Genomic DNA, 18086 nt, shown 5'->3' with positions numbered 1-18086 from the left:
GGTGGGAGAACGGAGAAGCATGGCATTCAACTAAGGCTTTACAAATCATGGCTTATGAAGCAGTGGCTCAGCGTCCAATGTAGCAACTGAATAAAATCACTGGAAAGTCACTTCTTAACGAGCAACCTAATGATTTCCCCCCAAAACAACAGCACCCAATGCCAAGATTTTACACCCAATATCCACTCACCACGTATACCTTAAATGGCAGATACAAAACTTCCAAGGTCAGAAGTAATAAATAAACCTCACTATAAGTTTAAAACTCCCTGGCACGATGATTGAAAAAACACAATTCTACTGACCCCAGTGAACGGGGACTATTATACTGGTGCATAATCTCAACAGCATCCAACAGTCTCACTGAATGTCTTCAAAAGTGGTGGAATAAGTTTCAGAGCAGTTCTTTCATTCAACTGAAACAATATTTTATAACTGCCTACAAAATGGGCATTTTCCAGACTGTGACTTCCATGGGAATGATGGAATTAGGTTGCTAGATGTAATAAACTTTCTCTTGCCTCCTTTTCTTGGAGTTTCCAAATACCATACCCTTTGCTAGGGGAAAAGCAGACAGTGTATATTGTACAATAAATAGATGAATGCTGTATATTGTACAAGTCAAGATTTTTCAAAAATCATTTTTTTAAAGGGAAATGCAGCGCAGTGTCTCTCTTTCTCGACTCCACTGAACCCAAGTAACTAAACTGTACTAAAATTACTTTATTCTGTTTTTTCCAGAATATTGACAGAGTCCACATTGTTAAGTGAATTTCATACTTCCTCATCTGCTCTACTGTATGATGAAAGGGAGAGGGCACTAGTGCTTTCTCCCCAGAAAAATATTGATCAGAAAATGCTTCTCACACAAGCCCGAAAATTCTTTTAACTTCTCTGCCCCAAAATAAACAAGCAGTTAAAGCAATAAAGGAAGGATCATAAAAATTGGTTTTGCCTTCAGAACTGCAGCGTTCACAACAAACAACCTGCTCAGCCTCCGCTCTGTTGATTTATTTTTGATCCCCAACAAGTGATGAACTGGGCTGCATTCCTTTCCTTTATGAAGCCGCAGAACTTGTAGTGCAAAGGATTGATCATAATGGTAACTGAAGCTCCTTGGCCATAAGCTATGAGACTGGAACCCAGATGCATGGCACAGGGAGTCTCTACTTTGCAAACGCAATTCCTGATACCATCAGGAGGAGGAAAGTTAAGCGCTCAAAGTTATTTCGCAGCACAATCCTATGGATGTCTATGCTGAAGAGTATGCCTGTGAAACTCCAACTTTCTATATTTTGGGGGAGCAAACAAGGACATTTATTACACTAAATAAACATGGCACTTTGTAGAGTAAGAAGAGCAAGAAAGAAAATCCCTGTCCAGAAGCGCTTGCAATCTAAATTTCAACAGAAAGTAGGATGGGGCGGAGAAGAGGAGAAGAAAAAATAAAGGAGCAAAAATTTGTGAATTCAAGTTTAGTTTTGGGGAGAGGGGGCTTAAAGCCTTAAAGCCAAACCTTCATGGGAAGAGCGAGTCTTTTGGTACCACACTGGTGTTCTCGAAGGAAGCTCTATAGACAACCAATAGCAAGGGAATACAGTCATACCTTGGGTTAAAGTAGCTTTGGGTTGAGCGTTTTCGGGTTGCGCTCCGCGGAGACCCAGAAGTAACGGAACATGTTACTTCGGGGTTTCATAGCTCGCGCATGTGTAGACGCTCAAAATGACATCATGTGCATGTGCAGATGTGGCGAATCGCAACCCGTGAAAGTGCAGGCGCGGGTTGCGTTCGCTTCAGGATGCGAACGGGGCTCCGGAACGGATCCCGTTCACATCCAGAGGCACCACTGTATGGGTAGAGTCATTTATGGGTGCAGAATACAGGGCTAGGTAAGAAATGGGCATAGGGATTTTAAATAGGAGAGACATTCCTCAATATACTGTGCTATTTTCACAAATATTTGCGAGTTGCTAGATTTTCAAGTCTGACCTAGAATCAACTCCGATTTTTAGGGTATAGATGTACACATATCCACACACACACACACAGTTTCCATTAAAATGCAACAGAGGGATCATGCGCTCTCAGTCTGAGAAATCACAAGGAAGCCATGAAGAACAAGACTGTCTCCCAGGAGTGATGGCCTCTCAAGTCCAGCTCTTCACACATATTTCCTCATTGCAAATATATGAATTTTAAACAGATTTAAGACCGGGGGGAAACTAGGACATCTGCTTCAGGAGAGGAAAAACCCACACACCCATTTCTCTTCATGCTAGCTGCTGATCAACCTCTGACACGTAGTGTATGTGACAGACTTGAAAGCAGTAATAAATTAAAGCACTCTGCAGAACACTAGGGAAGTATTAAATCGTAGAGAAATGCTGCCAGCGTCCTTTAAACAAAGTCACCATTATGAATGCAAATTAACATACGCCTAGGTTATAATGATAAAACAGCAAAGCATCTACAATAATGTAAATCATAAAAATTTATGAAGCTTCTGCTGAGAAGTAGTGTTATTGGCTCATAAGGTGCTGGGCAAAGCGATATAGGAAAACCAGATTTACAGTGAAATCCTATTCATATCTCCTTGGAAGTACATTCCAACATGTTCCGAATGTGCAGCCTAAGTCTGCAATCCCATACCCAGTTTCCTGGGAGTAAGACCTACTGAACAGGACCTCAGTGCAAACATATGCAGCATAATGCAGTCAATCGCCTGCATGAATTTGTCCACACATCTGTTAGTACCAAAAAGAGAGAACCTTTATTTTAAGAAAATTAATTATTTAGGAATCTAGGCAATTATATGAGTGTCGGGGATGGGGAGGGAAGCTTATCTGAATGAGTTTGTTAAAAGAGTAATTCCACATATGTGGCTATCTCTACATTTTTAACACTCTTATAAAACCAACAAACTTGTAATTGAAAACATTGGGAACATTATGCAGTTAATAATCAATCTTCGATCTGCTTTACAATACATCTCACATTATTGACTACCTACAAAATATGATTTATGCAGCCATATTGTCACTTCAGCAAACATGACCCAGAGCACTTGTTCTGGACTCCAACTTCACTACTGGGCATCGTTAATAATGACATGAAGACTTGCTATTGCACAGTTTTGGTCAGGGTATTCCAGTGTTTGGCTCGTTATCACATCAGCAGAAACACAGAGAGACTCTATAATAGTACTTTCTACAGTCTCTATTTTTATCAGTCTTTTCCACTGGTGACAATAATAATGGAAGGTAAAGTACTGCAACCAGATCATAAAGCTTATGCATCAGAAATTATGGCAATTACTGTCCCTGTATTGAAGTGGGAGGCCAAGAGATATTTGCTTATCTAAGGACAATTTCACTCAGGCTCAGGCAGAGGTGAGATGCAAATGGGGGCCTATCTGGTTCGCAACCAACTCTCTTAACCACATCTTCCTATCAGCCCCAAGGTAAGTTCATTAATAGGTATCCCCATAAAACGGAACAAGAACAATGAGCGTTCAGTCACCAGCCAGACCTCTGTACTCTTTTTTAATGAGGCTTTAATTTAATTTAATTCTCAAAAAGATCTACAGAAAAGGGTGAGGTGATCATGGAGGCTCATAGGAACCGTGCCAGGAGTTTTAAATAGGAATACGGTGCAGTTTCTGACTGATAGAGGATGTAAATTCTTCCTTGCACCAAAGTGATAAAAGCCCATTAGTGCATTAAAACATGAAAACTCTGGGTCCAAGAGGAAAGTGCTCAGTCTTCAAATCCAAACGGAGCTGCACTTGCCAGGACAGTTTCAAAAGCCGCACAAGGGGCCCAATTGCCTTGCAAATAGGCAAAACACAAGGGGAACTCACTGCTTCTCAATTGGGCTCATAAAAAGGACAAGTTGCTATTCAATTGTGTTTTGTTTTCTGCAGAATGCTATACTCAGGCTGGCATGGAGGAAAAAAATCTAATATGTATTCTTGGGAGATATTCCACATGTCAAATCCACAACTGGGCAATATCTGTTTTAGCACTAAAGTGTCACAGTATTGTGAGAATCTACAATTCGCTCTGAGAAATGAGAGCTGGCTGTGTAGCTCCTCTGGAGAACATTTACCACCACTGGGGAATGCTTTAAAATACAAATAGTATATAGTGTGCACCATGATTTCCTCTCCAGGTTTACTCTGTAGGACAACTTTTTCCACCCAGTGATATGTGTTTTTAGTTTAGCTCCTAAGTCCAATAGGAGAATGAGAAAACAGTATTTTGAATCTGGAAATTGAAAAAGAGGGCAACCCACTACCACAATCTGTTTTCCTATCCTTTATTGCCTTTGAAAATAGTTGGATCAGCCATCAGCAAGCCCTCTGCATACTGACTTCTCTGATGTTGTACAAATCTAGGAACCTCTGAATATCAGCTTGATGGGAAAGAACAGTTGCTGGGCTATTGTGCTCTTGAGGTTCCCAGAGGCATCTGGCTGGTCACTGCAGGAAACAGAATCTGGACTACACAAACCTTTGTTCTAATCTAGCAGATCTCTGATGTTCTTGTACGACAGAAACCCTGCAAGATGCCATATATGCAAGGGCATATCAGAATTTCTACTCACATACAATCTCACCTAGTTCATTTGGGACACTGTGGGGCTCCCATTTGATCTTTCTCTTGCCCCACAATAACTAAAAGGGAAGTTCAAACCATTACTACAATCATTTTGGGGATCTAATTTGGTCCATATCCACTCATTGCTTCATACTCTGCCTGAGGTTCTACTATTCTACTTCTCTCAGTGTGTTGCTTTGCGAGGATTTGGCCCCGAAAAGAGATCAATAAGAAACAGGAATGAATTGATCTCCTTACTGATGCTTCCAAGAGACCACAGAGTTTCCCTGAACACAAAAGTCTACAGTATTAAATAAGACCCTTGAATTCTGAAACTCTCTTCCCAAGAGCACTTTCCAAATAGAGACCACAGGCATTCCTTAGCATTCATCTTTCCACCACCAGTCCCTTGTCCAGGCCCACTCACTGGTGTCAAGAGATTTGGAGGACATCTCTGAGTAGCCCCCACCTGCTCCTCACTGGGATTGCCCATTCACTTGAGGTGGGAACTGGAATATATTTCTAATCTACTCCTAGTAGAGACAACTATGTAGGGGATAGGGATGAAGTAATTGAATTCCTGCCTGTGTGCATAGAAGATGACTGAAACATGATTTATATGAAATGGGGATGGCAAGGCCACTTTGCCAAGTATGCTGGATTTTCAGAGATATATGCTCAGACTAAGGCATTTCCCAAAAGATTAGTATCTGTATCATATTACTGTACACTGTACCTTATAAAACTGTCAAATGTTCAGTAGCCCTTCTGCTCATTAGGCATTTTTAAACTGTTTCCTGCTGACGAAGACATGCTAATACAGAGCTAGCTGATGATGGGTCTAAAGTACATATACCAGGAAGTTAAAAGCTTAGCTAGTTAATTTGAGCAATAAAATCATCCTTTACTCACTTTGAACCACAATATTATCCCCAGAAAACAGTCATTATGCTGTTACCTCTGCTCTGCTGTCCCCAGTTTGCAAACATACATTTTTCAAAGCTCATCAGCTACCATTGGTATTGAGTTTTTATGAGGTACATGTTTGGACTATGAGCACTAACATAGCATTACAGAATTATATAGAACAGATTTCATTAGCAATTGTGGAATTAGAATTGCAAACTGGTGTGCCACCTAGTAACTTTAAAACCTGTACTTTGAGGGTGAAGATGAGAACCACCTATTCTCCATTAATATTTTTATGTTGTTTTTAGTTTGTGGATTTAAGTGCATACAGCAACTAACTACTTTAAATTATGAGTTTCAGTCCCTAATTTCTTCTGTGAGGTACCAAAAACTTGCTGTGCAAATTTTTCCATCCAAGGGATATCACAGCGTACCTTCCTATGAGATCTGGAGCTGATACAGAATTCTATTATAAGGACTCTTTTCCATGCGCAAAGCAAACAAGTGGAAATTGGGGCAGCATTCTTGCTCCATCAGCACAAGGACTTATGCTTGTACAAGAAAACTCCCCCCCTCCCCTCTGCACCCCCTAAACATGTTCTAGGGTTCCAACAGCCCTCCAGAACAGTTTTAGGAAGAACTCAGGCCCGCACAGCGAGAGGAGGAAAAGAAAAGTTCTGTTGTGCAAGTGGAAATCCTTGTGGTGACAGAACAGGTTAGCTGGTTAAGTCCAGTCCTTCTAAGCAACTTTAACCTATGTTGCCCAGAATCAACACTTATCATACAGGATTAAAACATGTTCTGAACCTGAAAACCTGTTTTACCCACCTGCCTGTATAACTGGGTTGGTACACATACATGGAAAACCAAGGTTTACTCTTACCTGAGTAAGCCTTTGGCTTGTATGCTCTGTTGTTCCCTAAATGCTGCACCTATCCTGCTCAAACCAAAAGGTGACACTACATCTGACAAAATCTGGTTTGCTCTTGTCCACCCAAAACAGAATAGGAAACCACATTCAAATCATGGTTTCCAAGTCTGGCCCGGAAGGCGAGTGCAAGCCATTGTTTGCCCACTAAGATGTAGCACAAACAAACAAAAATAAAAGAATAAGACCACAGGAGGAATGGGACCACATGCGCCCAAGGTCCACACAAGTAACACCAAATTCACAGTGAACCAGTTATATATATGTGACAGCTCTGACCAGTGAATCAATCTGCAGGATTTCAAAGTAAAGGAGTTAAAACTTAGGACAGTAAACAAGAAGAGGAAGAGTGTGCCTTGCCTATAGGAACACACTTCCTAAAGTAAGGCAGAAACAGCAGAACCCCAGTTGACTTTCAAGTACTATAGCAGGATTTTCTGTTTCTTCCCAATCTAGATTCATCTCCTACTTGCAAATGTACAACAGTGCCACACAGCTCATTAGTCACCACCTGGATGCACAAAAACAACCTTGCTTTTAACACGGCATGTTAAATTATGCAATTATGCCACTGCCTTAAATGCCTCTGCAGTTACACTGAAGAGCCTTGCTCACACACCTACACAATAATTAGTGATGTCAGAGCAAGACCGTAAACAAATTTGCCCAAATCTGTTTGACTGAAAGCCACAGGCAGCCTAGGGATTTCCTCCTTGCCTCTCTCAAAGTACATTCGGATTTTCAAGGGGAGAGCCTAGGTCACAAGAGTACCCAACAGTGTGTTGGGAAACACACACACATTTTTCTGTATGGGCCACATTCCCCTAAGGGTAATCTGTTGGGAGCCCCATGTTTCTTTCTATCACTTCCTTCTCTCCCTCCTTCCCTCCTTCTCTCTTCCTTCTCACTTAGTTGCAGGAGAGGTGGCTCAGTCTGAACTGATCCCTGTTGAAATTAGGCAGAGGGTTGCATATGTGCCTAGGGCCATATTTTGCCCAACTCTACAATAGTGGGATTAATGCAATGTAACAGTGCGATTACTATAATGAAGGTGTGGGGAACTTTTTCCAGCCCGAGGTCTTCACTCTCTTGCGGGCAACTTTCCAGGAGCTGTGTGTCAGTGATGGGCAGGGCCAGGATGAGCAAAACAACTGCTAGGACTCCTACCTTTGTATGCTTAGCTACATTCCAGTCGCACCAAAGCCGGAGGCCACACACACCAGGCACACCCTCTTCTATCCAGGAAAGTAAGACACATGTCAGGCAGGCAAAAACATGTGAGGAGGGTGAAGAAATATATATATATATAAAGGGCTAAACAGGAAGGCTTGGAAAGCTGCATTTCACCTATGGAGCAGTGGTTCCTCATCAGTCCACTTTCTGTATATAAAAGAGAGTAAGTCCTAGCTAAGATGGAGATTCTGAAACACAGAACAATATCTAATAATAATAAAAAGATCTGAGCTTGTGGGGTGAAGGAGAAAGAATAGCAGAGTTCATCACCTGGTCGTTATGTGCAGGCAGAAGATTTCAGGTTCAATCCATGGCATTGCCAATGAAAAGGATCCCTGGTAGCAAGGCAGGGTAAGACTTCCACTGATATCTTATAAAACTTCTACCAGTTGGAATATACAGTACTCCATCCACAAGGAAGGGCTAAATTTCAGTAACAGAGCATCTGCTTTTGATACAGCCTTCTGGATCAATAACCAGCAACTCCAGGTATGACTGGGTGGAAATCCTGTATGAAATCTGGGAGAGCTGCTGCCAGACAATACTCAGTTTGGACCACTAGACAGACCCAGGGTCTCAAGTAATCATGCAACAACTTCACAGAATGCCATGCAAAATTTATATAAATATTAGCCAAGCATTTCAACATGCACACAAAACTGCCATCCTGTAAGAACTCTATAAAAGTGAAAATTTGGGGGAGTAAATTTTCACAAATCCTGGAGAACTGAAGTATGTAAACTACCCAAGTATAATAATAATAATAATAATAATAATAATAATAATAATAATAATTTTTATTTATATCCCGCCCTCCCCAGCCAAAGCCGGGCTCAGGGCGGCTAACAACAATAAAACAGTACAACAGTACAACACAACACAACACTCTAAAATCATTCATTATAAAATTAATTCAAATCAAACCAATGGCAATGGCAACCATTGGGCCAGCATAACAACATATTTGCTTTGACAAAGACAGAAAGAGGAACAGTCCTGCAATGAATGGTAAGCAAAGCATTATCTAATATCATGTTATTCAAATCAGCAGCTTCTCCCAGCAATAGTAAATGGTAGAGAATTGTAGGAACTGCTTGCCCAGCCCTCACACTCACTCAAATTGTGACATATACCAACACAGAAGGACTGGATTTAAACATCTACACTATGCAAATCACAATACTTTAAAATATGATGGTGACGGAACCTTTCCCTGCCTCCCAAACAGGAAAAAAATGCAAGAAATATTGTGGGGAGGAAAACCCATCTGCCATAAATCTGGCATAAACTGATGGGCTCTTTGTAGCAGAAACTGAGATGGAAAATGCCTCAGTTAAAGAGGAAGGACAGTGGTATTTTCTAGGAGGAGGAATGGAGGTGGAGAAGAGTCAGATTTTCCAAACAGAGAGAATATTTACTAAACCTTCTGCTCTACTATGAAAATCATTCAGACCAAGACCCAGTCAGATGTAACAGTCACCATCTCTTAACCAGAACCAGGAGAGAGTTCCTTTCTTTCCTCCAACAGATAGATTATCTTCTTCTTTTACTCCCCTCAACATAGGAATTTTCTTCCTGTCTCCCTCTTGACACTAAATCATAGTATATATGTACTGATGTTAATTCTACTCATAGGTAACCACAGTTTGAAGGAGGTTTTCACATTTTGCTTAGTGCAGGTGCCCCCTTAAAACCAAAAACAAAAAAGGAGGGGAGAAGCCATGCATTAGAGGAGAAGAGGGGGAGAATCTCATCATACCCTGTTCTCCTAGCTACACAGTTCAAAGAGCAGGCGCACTGCACCCACACCAAACCAATGTCATTGATAACTTTTCACTACAAGTTTATCACTGGCCTCGCTGTACATTATCCTCACACACAGCCAGGCAAGGAAAGTGTCTGCAAAAGCCGTGCAGTTACTCATGATATAGTTATAGGTTATTTCCTGGATTATTCTGGACAAATACAATTAACCTCACACGGCCAGATACACAAGCCACAGGACAACACAATTAAATGCAGGCAGCGGTAGATAGCCAATTGTTTTGGAAAAACAGATGCTACTGATGCCCGCTAGTGGACCAGATGTAAATCATGCTATGCTTGCGCATGTGTTGCAAGCAGACGTTATAATTTTAAGAACTGTACAGATAAGAGCAATATAGGGATCCTTACTTTGAAAAAGCCTATAAATTCAACTCCCCAGTTGCGTAATAAAAATCTAATAAAGCCACCAAAGGAACAAATTAGCCAGTTTCCTGGAGGCTGCATGCAGATGTTCGGAGGCAACGCATCTGAGATAGATGCCAGCCATCTGCAGAATGCACAACGATTGGATGCCAATGCTAAAATGAGTTGCAAATACTCAAGATTTACTGAAATCAATGCATCGTAGGGGTGTGCAACTGTTTGATTGCAGCTCTCGCATATTTGTTATGCTTTGATCAATCTGGAGTTTTTGTTTACGAGCCTTTCAATCATTCTGCTTCCAGCTTCCCTTGGCAACTGGCAGCAGCGTACTGTTTACTTTTAATAGGCAGAAGACGTATTTGCCACACAGGCTTCAAAGGGACACAGTGCCAGCCGATTCATAGTGGAATGTCTTTAGCAAGCCAAGATCATAAGCAAATTTTCCGACAGGTCAGAGTGCAACATGCTTGATTTTATCCTCACAATTCACAACAGCAAAAGCAGCAGGCTGAATTGAGGCAAGAGGAAAACTCCTCTGGTTTGGAAGATACAGGTAAGGAAGGAGGTCAAAGAGGAAAATAGGGATTAATTGATTTCATGAGCAAATCTCCAGGTTTGATGCATTATGTAGCATTAAGCCTTCTGGAGGGATCAGCATTTAGTACCACTGAGTTTCTTAGCATGATTGTGGTTCCCTAAACAGGATTTACCAACAGCCACCAGTTTAGAAGTTGTTTCCCATGTTATCCACCAGAGGGTGCCCATGCTGCTCTAGAAAAACCAACCGACAGAATTAAAAACGATGTTTAAGTTCCTGAGTTTGTAGTTCAAAGAAAATTCATTTGCCACTAATACATGGGGCATGGACATTTTCATCTTAGAATTACTTGCAGCAGTTTCCTTGCTTCAGGTGAAGAAACTGGCGTGGCACAATTACTACACCTCAAAGCATACTTCATTCTAATAATAAAACACCAATTATGCTACTGATATCCGAATGAGTCATTAAAGCATGCACAGCCATAAATATTCAAATGTGCCTAATAAAATCCCTCTGCCTGACAAGCAATTCCTATCTGTTGAGTTGGATGCAATTGTGCCACACAGTGAGAGGACTTATTTTACTGTGGCAATGTGTGAGTAAGTCTCTTGCCCTCAGCTATTCAACAGAAATAAGGGAAACTAAGTTACTAACATGACTTTAGGACTTTAGACTTTAGGATGTCCTCCAATCCTCTTTGAACCCAGAGCTCCAGGAAGAACCTATACACCAACACTTGAACCACCTATACAGATTCTTTAGTCTTATCAGCTTTCTATTTAATTTGGGGGAAGAGAAAGAATATTTACTCAAAGTTTACACTTGCAGCAACTCTGAGGAAGCTCCACATTACTAGCTCAGGGCAAGTAAATTGGACAGGATTCTGCAGGTGCAGAATAATATTACTAAACTAGAGACAACCATCAACTGTATCTGGAAAATAACCATACGAGGGACCAGCTCACACACATCAGCTTTTGAAGGGAAGATAAGTGCCTATGACCCAGGCTTGCAAATAGCCACTGGCCTGGGTCACTTGTGATGAGCAGGACTCACTTCCAGGGTGCTCTCAGGTCATCTACACACCCCAAGTGTACACATGGCTGGGAAAGTCAGAAATGTTTGTGGGCTATTGAAAATGGCTTTAAAAGGCTACTAATAAAGTGTATGGTGGACATATTCTGAGCAGTAACGATCAACTACAACATCCAACTATATGTCCACCAAATGCCTCCCTATGCCTCCCCCATGCTGTTCACTAAGAAGAACACAACTCTCAGGCAGATGCCTACCAGGCAGGCAACATATGCATTAATATTCAAAACAAGGCTTGGAGGAGTGAATGAGTGTGTTACAGAATATCTAGCCCAGAGAGAACAGAGAACAAGCCTTCCTTAGTCACTGCTTGAAAATCTCAAGAAGCCCTAACACTTAATGAAGCCTTCTTCCAGCCCAGTAGTATTGGAGATGGGGAGAGGCTAGGGAATTGAAGAAAAACTGCAGCCGTAGACATGGAACTGAGGCAAGCATGTGCCTTCTAGCAATGAGCAAGCTAGATGCAAGATTAGTATGCCTGTCAATGTTCAAGAGCCTTAATTTCCATTTATAGAAAAAATTGCCCTCCACTGTAAAGTTTAATTGCTCTCACCTCAGCCTCATATAGCAGAGATAATAACCGGCTTTCATTCTTATAAAAGTAGATCTCTCAATATCCATGTTCCTAGGTTACTTCTATTGCCATTATGAAACCTTAAGGGTGGGTGGGGGGAGTCCGCTCTGAAACTGCATCATGTAACCTCTACAGATGTATTTCCATTCGTGAAAGACAACTCGCATTTCAGCCAACCAGAATGCTAGAAATGTTTTCCCTAGATGGGTTAAGAACTGCAAGTGTCATTTTGTCAGCAACTTCTATTGCCCATCAACAGACTCTGTATTTGCAGCTAGTAATGACTAGGCACCTTTACCACAGATATGACAATTGTCTAGGCAGAAAGCTGTCTGGGAAGAACTTCTAAAAGCATCACATCTTAACTTTAGCCTTGCCAAGCTCCTGTCCCACAGCTTCCCCTCCTAGAAAACCTTGTTAAACTACAACTGGGAAAACATTATTGTTTAGCCTGGTGCAGAAAAGACTTTTGACTCAAGCACTGCATAGAAAACCATGCCCAATCTTTCTATGCCAGGGGAAAGGAATGTTTTTCAGCCGCAGGGCTACATTTCTTTCTGGGCAACCTTCCAAGGGCCACATGCCAGGAGAGGGTGAGGCTAAAAGCAAAAATGGGGCAACAAATGTAAGTTTTACCTTTGTATAGTAGGCTTGTTTTAATGTGCGCGCGCGCACACACACACACACACACACACACACACACACAGAGCTTTCCACCCTCCAACCATACAAAAAAAGGCATTATCTGACTCCAAGGACACAGTCCACCCAGGAGAAAGCATTCACTGTGTGAAGCAGGGCCAATGAAGGATGCAGCCTAGGAAGAGTTCTAGGAAGATAGACAGAGAGGCATTCGACCCCCAGGCCTGAAGTTCCCCACCACTGCTCTGTGTGATCTGGACACAGAGTCAAGGGCTGCAGAGGCCCCAGGTGGGGAGCTGGGTCTGGGTCAGAGCAAAGAGCTGACTGTGGAAGATAGCGGGACCATTGCACCTGAGGCAGTTGGATAGGAACCTACCAGACCACCTGGGCTCATAGGGCCAGAACCTGGATTCTCACAGGTCAGAAGGACCAGATAACTCCCAAAACGCACCACCACTCTGGCAGCACTGGAAGCTGTGGAAAAAAGGAGGAGTGCCCATCTTCAGGGCCAGAGGGCTGGCCCTCTGAGGCTCTGAAGTTCTCTCAACGGGAAGCAGGCTGGAGACAGAGGTATAAAAGGCCTCAGCCCGGTCTCAAGCTTTGTTGCAGCCAGCGGCTCACTCGGAGCTGTCCGTGGTCCAGCACCCTTCCTGCTTTCTCCTATGGGTTCCAGCACAGGACCAGAATCCAACACTGCTGGAAGATCACGGCCTGACCTAAGGTGAATTGCAACAGTAACACTACAACCAGCATACAGTAGCAAAGAGAATGTGTTCCACCTTGGAGAAAGTCCCTGGCTCAAGTCTCACTTGTGCTATGTGCTTACGGAAGACCACTGCACTCTAAGCCTCAGCCTGCGTGCCCCACCATAAGAACACAGAGTTCATAATAGTGGCCTAGCTTCTAAGGTAGCAGTAAAGACTATTGAGAATGATTGGGTAGCATGTTGAGGATTTGGGGGAAAAGGACTAGATGTAGTATTTCTTGAGCTGCCATGCAGTCAGCTCATGCAGATTTTAAAAGCTGAATCCATGTATCTTTACAGCAGATCCATGGCACAGTTGATTTGCAAAAGGGTGTTTGGCAACAAGTTTTGAAATCACAAAGTCAGGCACCTATACTGTGCTTTATCCTCGGGATTAGTTAGAGAGCACAAATGTTGATGCATGAGGATGCCCATGCAGCTGAAGTTAATTTCTATTGCGAACACACTTTCTGATCCAGATTCACAAGCAATACTAATCCCTGGGAAACCAAGAGGAAGGAAGAAATACACACCACACCAAGGTAGTTAAAAGAAGTGTTTCCCCCAAGAAGCCATTAGAGTTGCTGTAGAAAAGCCCACAGAGCCAATTCATCTTCAGGCACAAACGGAGGGCCCCCCTGCAGTGGACAAGGATTACTATAATGGGCCTTCTCATTGAACTCTTGATTAAGTGCCACAGCTCTAGAAATAGACTACTCAAGGTTAACTGGAATATTGGAAGCCACACACTCCTTATTAGTGTCACATATCATCACAGTCTGTGCAATGCAAGGGATGTTTTGGGGGGAAAAGAAGCAAAACTACTATCCTCCCACCCCTGAGGAGGTTGCAGTTTTGCAGCACAGCAAGGATTCATATACCAATGAAAGCATATTTGCTTAACTAATTGAAGGAAAACAAGCACTGTGTTATATTGCCTCTGCAGCGGGTGAACTTCCCTGATAGAATATTTATACAAAGCCTCACTTTGAATTAGTTACTGTTCCCAATTAGAAGGATCCCCCTCCGGAAGTTTACATAACCTTGAGAGGCTTCTGACTTTACCTTCAGGTGTTTAAACAAGTGCTTGAGAATTCCTTTTCTTTATTCCCATTTCTATTAGATCTGCCTCTGTCCTATCATGACCCCTAACATAGACAAGGAAGGTCCTTTTAATGTTAACATGAATCAGGACCACAAGAGATTTCGTATAGGCTGCTCAACTGTGGAATTCCCTTCCCTTAGAGTCAAAATCCAAGGTCCCTGAGGCTGCAATCCTAAGCATAGTTAGGAAATCCCAGTGAACAGAGCAAGGCTTGCTTCTGTGTATACAGTAGTACCTCGGGTTACAGACGCTTCAGGTTACAAACTCCACTAACCCAGAAATAGTACCTTGGGTTAAGAACTTTGCTTCAGGATGAGAACAGAAATTGTGCAGCGGTGGCAAAGCGGCAGCGGGAGGCCCCATTAGCTAAAATGGTACCTCAGGTTAAGAACAGTTTCAGGTTAAGAACAGACCTCCAGAACAAATTAAGTTCTTAACCAGAGGTACCACTGTACGTGCTTAGGATTGAACCCAGAGTCTTCCAAAATAATGAAATGAAACTGGCTTTTTTGACCAGGGTAAGAGGTGTGTTTAAATATGATAAATATGATAAATTCCAAGTGGATTACAGCAAAGAGAAAGTGAGGGGCAGTGAAAAAGCACCTTAGTCCTTTCCAAACCTCAAATAAAGGGCCACATATTCCCCTACCACTGCCAGAAACATCATTTTCTCCACAACTCTTCTCTAAGTTGGAAACTGGGACTAGGTAGCATCTCTGCAGGCAGGGAAGCATATTTGGCTTGAAGATGTCTCTGTGGCATTAACAATAAGCAAATTGTTTCCCAGTCAAGTTGCAGAAGGAGCTATTTCCAAGAAAAACCAGCAAGTGTACTTAGTCACTATGCAGGTCAGAGCCAACATGCTGCTTCAAGTGGTTTCAGAATACTATACAACAGGATAAGAAAATGCCCTTAAAACCATTCAAGCATATTTGATGAGAGCTTCCTTTGGCTTGCCCAACTCATTGACGAAAATACACTGGACATAAAGTGGTTGAAAGATGAGCACTTCAGGTATGTAGCCCGTATTATCAGTGCCGTTCTGCACATGGGACAAGATTTGTTCAAAATCAGCTTAATGGCCACTACAAACAGTAATTTGTTATCAAAGCAACAGCCTGAAGTTTAGTTTTGAAAGTCAAAGAGAGCTGCAATGGCAGTTCAAAGCACTTACCTTTTCCAAAGAAGTCCAGTGCTTGCCGTTACAGCTGTTGTCCCTACAAAAGCCACCATCATGAGCCTACGCCGGCCATGGAGGGAATGCGCTGTTCCATAGTGACGTCTAGAAATGGCAGCTAAACCTGCTGCGGCAGGGAGAAGGCGGAAGCGCAACATCCTGGGGAGAAAAGCAAAGAGTGCGATGAGGAGGGCACCACGGTGAGAGCGGAATATTTGCCTTATAATTGTCCAATCGGGTGTCCTTCGGGGGACAGGGAAGCACATGCACGTGCAGCCACTAAGTTCAGGAGTGGGGAACCTGTAATCCTCTAGATATTTCTTCGTTTCAACTTCCATCAGCCCAGCCAGCATGGCCAAATGTCAGGGATGATGGGTGTTGTAGTCCAACAGCATGTGGCGGGCCACCACCTGCGCTAGGTCGTAAACAGGCCAAAATGTGGAAGCTGAACTGCAAGTCATAACAGCAGAAGGCAAGGGTTGGATGGAAAACTGGGGGAGATCCAGAAGAGGAGGGAATCCTGCAGCAAAACCAGTCAGAGACTGAGGTCTGGGACACAGATCCCATCTAAAAGATGGGGGCTTGATTGAGGATGTAGGCAATGCTGCTCCAAAGGATAATGCTGACAAGCAAGGAGAGGAGGAGTAGGAAGGTAGACTGACAAGCATCTCCACATGGGGCAAGGCCAAGAAGCCACAGAAAGGCTAGATCCTACTAACACAGAACCTGGACCTGGAAGCATGAATGGGCAGGCAGGACAGCACGGCTTCTATAGCCTCTATAGCCTCAGAGAGGGGAAGCCAGTGGTTCACAGCCTAAGAGGATCCCAGCTTGAATCCTAGCATTGTGAATTCTTAGCCTACATTGCACAGGTGCTGGCTGCAGCATCTGCTGTGAAGTCAGAAAGTCTGACCCTAATCTAGTGGCACACATTTCTGTCTAGCACTCGTGTCAGGACCCTGCTATTACAATGGTGAATCATCAAGCACTTCACAAGGCAGGCAGAGGTACTATTCAAACAGTTCTATCTCCCAAGATGGAGAGACAAGACCCCAGTGTGCAATTATCAAGTCTTTGTTAAGCCTCCAGGCCTCAGGAGCTCACAGCCTCAACAAATGATGACTTTTGAAAATTCCACGGTGCATGTTTTGACTCTCAAAGCACACTTATTTTCATATTGCGTATTACATCTTTTCAAAGCATAAAAGCAGATCATTTTGCCTAAGTTTCAGTTCTAGGTAAGGTGTGTGGGGAAGAGGACAGCAGTTCAGTTGAGGCGGCCTGTCTAAAGAGTGTAAAAACCTAAATTTGGCTACTACTCTCTATTGGGATTCAACTGTAATTAAGACTTTCCTTTTAGAAAAGCTCATCTTTTATAACCAACAAAAATTAACCCAATGGCCAGATGCACTGGAAAGCTGGCTATTGACCTAAGTGGTATTTAAACATGAAATCTTTAAAGTGGAAACATCGCGTCCAAGCACAATCAACAATCTATTTAAGAGGCACCTGTGGGAACTGCAAAAATGGAAACAGTTGAAATAATAATGACTCCGGTATGTAAGTACCTTTACTATGAGGCATGGTGTTTCCATCTTGCTGAATACCCATAGGTGCCAGACTTTTAAATAGCAAACCCACCATCCTAATGGACATGGTTTACTGAAATTCTTTATGTGGTGTCAGGGAACTGACATCAGAGGAAAGGGAGGTGGTAGGGCTCCCAAAGACTGGGAGAGAGTCAGCAGCTAAAGCAGGGACAAGGAGGGGGAGCGAGGGGTCTCGGGAGGAGGATCTCAGTAATGCTGAGAGAGACGCAGCAGCCCAGGCAGGAAACAGCAGGGGAGAGAAAGGGGTGAGAGACACTTCCAGCGAAAATAGCGGGGAGGTGTCAGAAGCAACTTCAGGGAGACCCATGCTTCGCCGGAAGCTGCCACGTCGTGAGTCCAGGAGACGCGTTTCCGTTAAGGAACTTCTTTGCTGGAAGCGCTTCCGCAGGCAGCCACTGTCAGACTCTACTAGTGACTAGAGCAGACATGTCTGAGGAGCTCTGTCACACACAGAGGTTTGTGGGGCCGCACAAACTCTGAAGGGGCACTATTTTAAGCACAAGCAGCTAATCATCCCCTGACAGCAGTCTGACAGTCTCTGTACGCTGCCTGTGCAGGAGAAAGCATCATGAGCGACCCAGCCGGAACCGGAGGAGCAGGGGTTGGAGCTGGTCCAAGCTTGGAAGAAAGGTACCGAGCGTTGGAAGTCCAACTTGCGCTGCAGACGGCGAGGCTTGAGGAAAGAAGGGCTCAGGATGCAGACAAGAAGGGGAGAACCACTCAGTTCCCCAGAAAGGTA

At 43.2% G+C, this 18086-nt stretch overlaps 1 protein-coding gene across 1 annotated transcript in view; it reads right to left on the bottom strand.

Moving 5' to 3' along the window:
• MICU1 (mitochondrial calcium uptake 1) overlaps positions 1 to 18086 on the bottom strand; it is a 145229-nt gene that overhangs the window by 98576 nt on the left and 28567 nt on the right. Inside the window, exon 2 of the mRNA XM_082222101.1 lies at positions 15735 to 15896. Coding sequence (XP_082078227.1) covers positions 15735 to 15895 — 161 coding nt within the window. The 5' untranslated portion in view covers position 15896. The remainder of the gene's footprint in view (positions 1 to 15734; positions 15897 to 18086) is intronic.

Source organism: Podarcis vaucheri (assembly GCF_965113315.1).
Source record: "Podarcis vaucheri genome assembly, chromosome: 5".
Taxonomy (NCBI): domain Eukaryota; kingdom Metazoa; phylum Chordata; class Lepidosauria; order Squamata; family Lacertidae; genus Podarcis; species Podarcis vaucheri.
This window is presented reverse-complemented; position numbering and strand designations above follow the sequence as displayed.